The 9,791-nt window shown below is 50.1% G+C and overlaps 1 protein-coding gene across 3 annotated transcripts; it reads right to left on the bottom strand.

Annotated features, from left to right (window-relative positions):
• On the bottom strand, positions 1 to 8,541 carry PPP1R14B (protein phosphatase 1 regulatory inhibitor subunit 14B). 3 transcript variants are annotated; one of them, XM_084823520.1, is made up of 4 exons: positions 7,652 to 8,541; positions 2,638 to 2,721; positions 1,886 to 1,918; positions 1 to 484 (listed from the first exon to the last, which is right to left on the bottom strand). In XM_084823520.1, exons 1-4 carry the CDS (start codon positions 7,877 to 7,879, stop codon positions 416 to 418), a joined length of 414 nt encoding a protein of 137 aa, XP_084679646.1. In that variant the 5' UTR covers positions 7,880 to 8,541; the 3' UTR covers positions 1 to 415. The 3 variants fall into 3 exon arrangements, with proteins under 3 accessions (XP_084679646.1, XP_084679645.1, XP_084679643.1); XM_084823519.1 differs by lacking the exon at positions 1 to 484 and adding an exon at positions 1,166 to 1,466; XM_084823517.1 differs by lacking the exon at positions 1 to 484 and having other exon boundaries at positions 1,440 to 1,918.
• Positions 8,542 to 9,791: the final 1,250 nt, after the last annotated feature.

Below are 9,791 nucleotides of genomic sequence, written 5' to 3' on the forward strand. Positions count from 1 at the left end.
CCCTGTTGTCAAAGCGTCTTTATTAAATTTATATAAAAACACAATAATTAAAAATAAACAAAAACCAAGTGTTCTAAAAAAGAAAAGAAACCTCAAGAACCTACTATTTCCACCCCCTCCCCTCTGTCCCCCTGGAGAACAAGTGTTCCTCTTCTACCCCTTCCACATGTGGAGCTGGGAACAGGAAAGGAGGAACAGGTTGATATTGCTAAAAAGATGTCCAGACAGGTTTGATTATCAAAGCATCGCAAAAAGGGGAGTCTTCCCTCTCTTGTAGAAGCGGGGGAGTGACTGATTCTCCACCAGACCTGTGAAAGCACCCCTTCCCTCAAACCCAGCGTAGCCAGAGTTTCAACGACAGACAAACTCCCCGAAGAGGACGGAGGGCAGCGATGGAAGATCCCCGGTCAGCAATTCACTTCTTTTGGGGAGTGCTTAGTTTCTGCATTCCGCGGATCTTATCTAGCAAGCCTGCCACAAAAACCTAGAAAGGGGAAGGAAAGGGAGGCGTCACCAAGCAGCAGCAGCAGCACTTCCAGAACCAAAATTTCCAGCACAAGGCATTCATGCTAGCCGGCCCTGTGCCCTTTCCCTCTTAAGGCCTCGAGCTGCCCGAGAATTAAGATGTCTCCCCGATAATTTGGCACATAATTAACGTCAAGAACTCGCCGCCCCTCAGTTTCACCTTTAAAGACGGCATAGAAATAATTTTAGAGAAATAAAATTCCACTCAATGCCTACTCGGCTTCAAATAGCTACAAATAAGATTACGCACACATTCTTTTCACAGCTCAATGGAACTGCCACGAATAGTGGCAGTCTATCCCTGAACAGCTGATGCCAGGGACAAACAAGAGAAAGGAGACCACTAGCGTCCTCATGCCCTGTTGAGGAGTTTCCAGAGGCATCTGGATGGCGATCGTTGCAAAGAGATTTTTAAGTGCTTATGAGCCACACCAGCTCTAGGACCTCCAACATCAGGGGCAGTACATCTCAAGAGTTTAATCTCAGGCCCAGGGCCAAATTCTGCCCTCTGGGGGTCCCAATTTCACCTTCCAGGGTTCCCCAGAAAGCCACAGGAATTCTCATGGCCCCAAACCCTATTCCCCCAACCATGGGTTGTTGGGTGGTTTCCTGGCTTTTTCCCGGTCCCCCCCCCCCCAATTCTAAAAGATTGAAATGCTTCTCCTAAGACTTCTTTACTGGCAATAAGAGCTCAAGGCTAAAATATGCTGGTACTTTGGCCCCCAGCCCCACCTACTGCTGGGATGTGGCCCCCGAGAGCCTCTCTCAAATGGAACGCAGCCCCCAAGGCTGAAAGGTTCAGCACTGTTGGTTTCGGAGATGCTGTTGACAAAACAGCAGGGCAGGTCTTGCGAGCATTGTAGAGGCGTCTGTTGCAAACCGTTGGCGGAGCCTGGATAGATGTTTGGGTCTGATCCAGCCAAGGCGGCTCCAGCTCCCTCCTACCCCAGGGGCAAGATATTGCAAAGAGGAAAGAGGCTGCGATGAAGTCACCTCATTCAGAACAGCAGCTTTCACGGGGAGGAGCCCTCCCAAAGCCTCCCTGCTTGTGTAGGCTAGGACTGGGGGAATGGGTTGGAGGGAGGCAGCCGTTCAGGGCCTCCTCTAACAGGTGCTGAAAAGGGGGGGAGTTTACTCCCTGCTGCGGGAAGAGGAGGAACAGGAGAAGGCTGAGAGGTCGAAGCAGTTGCTGTCTTTCCATCTTCCCAAGCCCAGCAGCTGCCAGGGAAGGGAATAAGATACTTGGGGGCACCACCTCCCTTGCCCTGGGTGATGGAGGGGGTGGGGAGGAGGGAAAAGACGTGGGAATGAGCTTCCTACAGGTAAGGGGGGTGCCTCGCCAACCCAGGGAAACACTCACCTCCGTGGGCTTGTAACAGTCGACCAGGAGTTCCTGTTTTAAACAAAAAGAGAGAGAGCAACAGACACCAAAGATTTGAATGAGCTAGAAGTCTGTCCTGCCCAAATCTTATCCTAAGCTAGATCCTGAGCATTTGGGGGGGGGGGGGCACAATAAAAAATCCCCTCTTTAAAACAAAAACAAAAAAACAAGATCCCCGAACTAACAATTCTGGGTTATTAGCCAGGCATCTGGTGTCCCATCCAGGCTGCTGACTGGATTGGCCCACCCGCTACTTGGCTTCTGTCACACTACTGCAGGAGTGGGGAACATCAGGTCTGGAAGCCAAATCTGGCTCTCTCGAGTTTCCCCAGATGGCCACACCTCCCTCCTTCGGCCCCACCCCCTTTCCTCCAGCCACCAAATTTTGGGTGGTTTCCTGGCTTTTGTGCAGCCATTTTGCCATTGCAAAACTTTAAATGCTCTCCTAAGGCTCAGTTACTGGTAATATGAACTTTAAGCTACAGCATGCCGGGGGTGGGGGGGGTGTTTTGTATTTTGGCATCACCCCTTTTGCTTTTGTCCCTGCCCACCACTGGAATGCAGCCCCCCTCCCCGGAGAGCTTCTCTGAAATTAAATTCGGTCCTCGAGCTGAAAGCACCTGCCCCAGGCCATGCGCTGCCCCACCCCAAAGCCCCCTCTTCTAGCAGAGGTGGTGGCGGGACTGCAAAAGAAGGGACCCGCGCCCTGCTCCTGTTCCCTTTGCGCCTACCTTCACCCTGGCACTTCGGGACTCGTCACTCTCCATGTCCAGGAGTTCATCAACATCTATTTCTAATTCAGGTATCTCTTCTTCCTGTGAGAGTTGTGGGAGGGAGAGGGAAACCGCCCCCAAACAACCATTTATTTATTTTTTAAGGTGAGGTGGTATGAGTATGAAAGGAGGCCTTCGCTTCAGTCTTTTCACTGCAGTGGCCAGGGCCTCATGAACGGCGGGGTGGGTTAGGAATTATGCACCCCTTCAAAGAAAAAGCAACTGCTCAAACTGTATAACGAAGTGTTCAAATTACATGGGGCAAAGGGGTGTTTGCACCCTTTTCCTTTAGCAGTGGTTCCCTTACCAACTGGTTTTTCATGGATCAATCCCCTCTCCGTCATTTGAGCACTGGAAGGATGTATAGGAAAGGGGCATTGCCCTTCCCTATGGAAGGAGGAGACTGAAGGAGCAGAGGGTGTAAGAAGCTGCCTTCTCTCTGCCTTCACAAGGAGAGAGACCTGTTGGAGGATTTTGTTCCCGGCTTCCCCAGAACTGCACAAGAACTGGCTAGGGTAGGTGTCTCTTACCAGTCTATTATCTGCTCTGGAGTTTAGCTCATTTGGGACAGGAATGGGTTAGCACCCCTTCCATGTTTCCCCCCATGAATGAGTACAATTTTAAGGTTGCCCCGTGTCCCCCCAACTTAGAATCGGGGGGTGTTTTGCCATCCCTGTCCTCACCCTCTCTTCCCATGAACCCTCTGGGTCAGGGCTATGCCACTTCTGTTCCCTGATTGACACCTGTGGCAAAATGGAGGCAGTAGAGTGGACCGTACCATTTCAGACCGCAGAGTGTGTGTGCGTGTTCCACTTTGAATGCTCCCCTTTGTTTTTACAACAAACTCCCTGCAAGCTTTCTTGTTGTTTTTTTAACGCACACACAAGTGAAAGGGTCTAGATCAGGGGTGCGCAACTTTTGGCCTACAATTTCATCATCCCCCTCACCACTGGCTATGCTGGTTAGGGCTGATGGGAGTTGTAGGCCAAAACATCTGAAGGGACACAAGTTGTCCACCCCTGGAGGCAGACCAGGCTGCTCTCTGCTGAGCTGGTTCTCTACTTGCAGGGAAGCATTCCAAAAAGTGTCTGTCACCCCCCCCCCCACACACACACACACTGCTACTGCCTAATTCTGCTCTATGTCTGCACTAGGCCTCAGTCCTGTACTCTCAGCACACCCTCTCAGGAGCGATGTACAATCTGTGGGAACCAGGAAGGGGCGTGAGAGAGAGAGAGAAGAGAGACAGTCCCGAACTCCAGGCCCCAGAGAAAAGGAGATGACTCCCTCAGGGCTTCAAACTCCAGTCAGTTCATCAGTTAGATTAATAAGTTTCTTTAAAATGCTTTGGATGGTCAAGAAGGTGCCTATGAAATGGACAGTGGGTTTTCTTTTTTTAGGGTTTATGTTGCTTTTAATACAAATACTTTGAGGGCAGAGAGTATGGTGCTTTAAGCGGAAAGGCGGGATATAAATTAAATAATGGCACAATCCATGCTGGCTAGGGAATGCTGGGAGTTCTAGAAATGCTGGGAGTTCTAGAATTCTAGAGTTCTAGAATTCTAGAGTTCTAGCATCTAGAAATGCTGGGAGCTCTAGAAATTTTTCCTGTCAAAACATGCATAGGATTACACCCTAAATTAATAAATGGATGACAGGTGCCATCTTAGAAGAGGCATCCCCCTCCGACTTCTCTTCCACCCAGGAATGGCAGCTTTCCCCAGCTGGCTGTCCACCAGATGTGTTGGACTACAACCCCCATCACTCCTAGCCAGTGCTGGCTGGGAATGATGAGACTTGCCGTCCTACACATCTGGAAGGCCCCCGGTAGTTGTTGAAGGCTGCAGTATGGAATACTTCTTCTAAGATGGGCCCTGATTCACCATGTGTCACCATTTATGAAAGTGGGCTTAACAACATCAACAGCTATTATCCGGTTGCTTATTCGCAGGCAGATGTGTGCGGATTAAAATGCCAATCTGATTCATGGATGAAGATTTAAATTAAGAAGAAGGAGTGGGGGAAAAGACTGGGCAACGACCATGCTCCCCACGATGAACCCTGCTTAGCGTGATCTGACACAGTGCATGCTGGGAGTTTCCCTGAGCAATTGCCCCATGAACTGCCCCATGAACCTCGTATCCTGCTGGGTCCGCTCGCACAGTGTAGCCTAGGAACGAGGAAGTCACGGATGGATATTACATGGCCGAGGTATGTTTTTGTAGCAAGGTGGGGACAAAGGTAATCAGGTCACCCACCCATCTTCCCCAAGGCCAGCGTTTACGACCTCCCGGTTTAATAGTCAACTAGCGTGTGGTTGGAAGGCCGCCGGGAAGCTTTGGAAAACTTCACTAAGCCTTCTGTATGCTTGACTAGGTACTTACTGCCCCATTAGCCAGCCCAGACACAAGGCCCATATGGTCAACTAAATCCCTGCGCCCCGGCCCCGCAATACACAGTACCTGGGGCTGGTTGGTTGCCAGATAGAATGGGGGGGGGGTCGCACGTGGGGAGATGGAGCCATGCAGAAAGTTGACCCAGCAGGTACAAAATCGGACTCAGTCTTGCACTGAAATGATGCCATGGCCGTGAGTCCATTGGGCGGCAGGCGGGTTAGAGTCTCTGCTTCCCGGCCCCTTGGTCTCCCCACCCCCAACACACACACTTCGTATGGGAACAAAGTTTCAAGGACGGAAGAAAACATAACCGGCTTTCCCTCCCTGTTTGTAACATCATCTCATTATGCCTTAAGGTTTAAGCAACAAGGACCCTACCGGGTTAAGAAGCAGACACCTAAAAAAAACCAAACATCCATCCATTATGGCAGCTGTTCCTCTCAAGAGACAGCTGCATTAGCAGCCTAGGGCCATTTCCAGATCCAGAATAGTGCACCCTGCAGAGACCCCAGGGTGTGAGGAATGAGACCCCCTGCATAAACCAGTGCCCAAGCTCACAACACGCTGCAAGAATGAAAGGAGGAAAATATAGGCCCAAGCAGGGGTGGGGACGGGTGACATTCGAACACGGGTTTCTCCAGCATGTGCTGCTTAGGGGGCCCACCAAGCCCAGGCCAGAAGGACTGCATGCCTAATGACCTTAAATGACCTTCGCTGCCAACGTAAGATGTAGGGAGCGTGGTCTCGCCCCAGCCTTTAGGGTGGGGAAGCAGGAATTGGGGGAAATCTTCCACTGGATTTATTAGATTTTAGGTCCGGGAGCCGGGGGAGTGAGAGGGAAGAGTGGAAGACTGAAGTGGGGGATTGGGTCATTTTGTTGGTTGTGGGGCTGGCTGCCCTCCAAAATTTGGCAAATAGCTAGGAGACAACGCTTAAGAGAAGTGGCTAACTGGATGGCTAACCCAAGATGTCCAGACATGCCAATCCCATAAAAGGGGCGCTGATGAATTGCTTAAACACACATTGCTGGATGATGAGCTTTTTAAAAGTGTTTATGGGGGGGTTGATTCTTGTCAGCAGATACAGCCCATCTCTGGGCGAGTGGGCAGAAATCTTGGGGATTCTTTGGGATGGAAGTGGTAGCAACGCACTCATAGTGACCCCTGAGACTCGAGCATATTTATTTGTTTTTATTTATAACCATGGTCTCAGCAGAGAGATGGAGGGGTAACACAGCAGTGGTGGAAAGCCATGCTATGGGGGTGCAAAAGCCCAGGCCTTCCAAAAGGTAAGCAAGGGGCCCATGCCAATAATATGGGAACAGTATCAGTTATAGGGGAGACCAGATCCTAAAGATGGGGCGACGTGTTTGGGATGTTGGGTCAGCTGCAAGATTCAATTTGCAGATTTCCTTATTGGCAGACAACTCAACAGTCAAATGCGGAGAATTTATCTACAAGGGTGTCTGCACTCTGCAAGTAACCGGACCTCATTGTCCCTTTTGGGACCCCAGCCTGGGACTGCACAATTATACGATGACAAAGGAGCAGCGAGTGGCTGCAGAGCAGAGGCAAGGGATGGTACATAGATGATGGGGAAACTTTGTAGGAAGGGGAGGGGAGGAGAATGTGGTGTGGTGTGGGGCGGGGAAGAATAATGACCATCTGGCTGTCTTAATTGCTGTAGAACCTGGGCTGGGTTATAGTGTGGTTGTTACAGGATGTGGGGCTGGGAACCCACAGAAGGGTCTAAGATTACAGAAACAGTATGGAGATTATCAGGGCTCCTGGCTATATTAGGAAGACATGGGGCAGCATGAGGTCTGAGTTTATAGGGAGCGGTTTTGCAGGGTTGGGGTTACTGGAACATCCAACTGTAGTTATAGACACGGTCCAGCCATTCTCTTTGTTAGACATGGCACTTTTCTTTTGTACTGCTGTGATCGGAAATTACAGTTACACACACACACACACACACACACATACATACATACATATATATATATATATATATATATATATTGAAGGGGCGTGTGCAGTATAGACAGTGGGGCAGTGGCCTATCTTATGGGGCGGGCAGTCCTGGGAAGGGGGGTCTTGCTTTGGGATCCAGCCTCCCCCAATCTGGTACCCTCCAGATGTGCCAGGAGATGCTGGGAGTTGTAATCCAACACATCTGGCCAGCACCAGGTTCCGGAAGCTGGCATTAACCCTCCCCTTTCCATTCCATCCCTCCCCCCCCCCTTAAAATTTAGAGTGTAACCCCCTAGGGGCAGGAACTTTTAAAAAAAATTCCCTTCTAAAAACAAAACCCAATCTGCCTGATTCGGAATTGTAATGGAGTACTATCACACCAAGGCTATTATTCTAGGGAGGCCAGTTCGGGGATGGGGGTGGCTGTGGTGTGGGTACCTGCGTTATAGGGGTAGTTTAAGGGGTCTAATAAGGCAGATCTAGGTTATAGGGGCAATATATTGGCAGGTGATGGAGAGAAGGTTGGGGGTCTGGCATATGGGCGGGGGGCATTGTAAGGACATCTGCAGGCGGTGGAGGATTTCGGACTAGGGAGGGGGCTACCTGGCAATCGTAAAGGACCGTCAGTTGTTCTAGGATCCATTCTTCCAAGTGGAGCCTCTTTCGGAGCTCTTTGCGATCGTATTTCACCGTCACTCTCCCCTGGCGCCGGACTGGGCCGTCTTCTTCCTCCGTGGCTGCTTCTCCCGCCGGGGGGCTTTGGAAATACACGCGGGGCCCCGTCGCCGCAGCCGCCGGCGGGCCGCTCTCCGGGCTGCAAGGAGCCGCCATCCGAAACCGGATCGGAACCGGAGCGCAAGAGGGCGCGGAGCAGCGACAGCACCGCCGACCAGGAGGAGTGACTCCGCTTTCTCGTTTAGCGGGTCTTCCGCCCGTCCGAAGCGGCACCACGGGCTGGATCCCAAGAACCGAACCGGCACCGCAACCGGATCGGACTTCTTCCCCCCTCCCCTTTCCTCCCGTTTCCTCCCCCACCCTTTGCTCCTCTGGAGATGCAGGTCTGGATCTGTTCTGGCGGGTACTGAGCTGGCACCAGAACCGACTCTCCAGAGGACCACGTGCGAACCGAACCGGCAAAGCAGCAGGGAAGAAGGCGGTGGGGATTCTCTGGGGTAGTTTCCCCCCTCGTCCAGACAAAACCTCTTGCAACGGGCTCCGGATCTGGCAGCAAAAGGCACGGGACTCGGCACCGAACCAGAACCGGGATCCCAAACTCCTCCTCTCTTCTTTTTCTTTCTTTCTTGTTTTCGCCCCTTCTCGCTTGCCAAACTGGAAACCGGGCTTGGCTCTCCGCGCGCGCACCCAGCCCTTGCTCCAGGCGCAATTGCTTCACTCCGCTTCTCGAACCGGTTCCGATCCGCTTTGGCTCCCCACCCCCAACTCGGCCCCTTTGTCCCGCTGCCGCCGCCGGTGCCTCTGGCCCCGTCTCCCCCGCCCCGCCGCGCCCCGCCCCCTTAAAGGGGCCGCGCGTCTGTCGCTCCCCCGCCCCCACCCCAGCATATGTCCAGCTGCCCCCCCTCTGCCCACCCCCAGCCGGGGCTGTCTGTCCGTCCCTCCGTCCCCAATTAATACTATATAACCCCCGCCGCCGCCTCCAAATCTCTTGTCTGGGGAATTTCCCACCACCACCACCACCACCATAAGGGTGTGTCTGCCCCCCCCCCCCGCGCGCGCTTGTGCGTGCGTGCGTGTATGTGTGTGTGTGATATCTGTCTGGTTGTCTTCTCAAAGAAAGGGAGAAGGGAGGGAAGAACAGCTTACATTAGCTTAATTGCTTTATTTGTTTTTGTGTTAACATTTTCATGCATCATGCAATATCAGTCCGATCTCCTACCAGTAACACACCTTTTATTCATGTTTGTATCGTTATATTAATGCATCATTCAACATCAGGCTGGGCTCGTATTAATTTTCTGTATTTTTATTTATGTCTGTGTAAACATACATTACTGCATCGTACAAGATCAGACTGATATTGAATTATATGCATGTCTTTTGCATTTGTATTAACATATTAATGCAACTTACACTATCAGGCTGATATTGTATTAATTGTCTAATGTACAAATATTAAAATTATATACTATGAACATGGATATAGCTAAAACAAAATCATGTGTGTAAGCATGTGCGCTTAATACACAAACACACACAGTGTTTTATGTGATGAGATATATGTGTGTGTGTATATATATATACACACAGAGAGATAAATGATAGACACGTAAATATGTGTTACATGTCATATGAAACACACACATACACATATATATGGTGTGTTGTTTCATCACATGAAATATTCATGTGTATATACACTTACATATATACAAATATACATTTGTATATTTCATGTGATGAAATATCATGTGTAGGCGTATATATACACACTATATATATATATATATATATATTTGTATATTTGTATATATATACAAATATTATGGTTTGGGCAAAGCCAAACTCATACTTAGAGCAGACCCATTAAAATCAGTGGGACTTAAATTAGTCAAAGCTAATTTAAGTCCCATTGATTTCAGTGAGTCTACTTGAAATATGGCTGATCTCGACGCAACCCCGTGTGTTTCATTATATTTATGGCTGTGCCTATCTCTCTGTGTGTATATGTATACATTCACCTATATATCCCATCACATTACATATATTATGACATGTATACATGATA

Source organism: Heloderma suspectum, chromosome 17 (assembly GCF_057233095.1).
Source record: "Heloderma suspectum isolate Gila_16-S chromosome 17, 16-S_ref, whole genome shotgun sequence".
In the NCBI taxonomy this organism is placed as follows: domain Eukaryota; kingdom Metazoa; phylum Chordata; class Lepidosauria; order Squamata; family Helodermatidae; genus Heloderma; species Heloderma suspectum.

Excerpts from the sequence above, each read along its gene's own strand:
- PPP1R14B (XM_084823517.1), bottom strand. The coding sequence starts at position 7,879 with ATGGCGGCTCCTTGCAGCCCGGAGAGCGGCCCGCCGGCGGCTGCGGCG. Across the intron at positions 2,722-7,651 it reads CGGTCCTTTACGATTGCCAG|GAAGAAGAGATACCTGAATT; the intron begins GTAGCCCCCTCC and ends CAACTCTCACAG. Across the intron at positions 1,919-2,637 it reads CCCGAAGTGCCAGGGTGAAG|GAACTCCTGGTCGACTGTTA; the intron begins GTAGGCGCAAAG and ends TGTTTAAAACAG.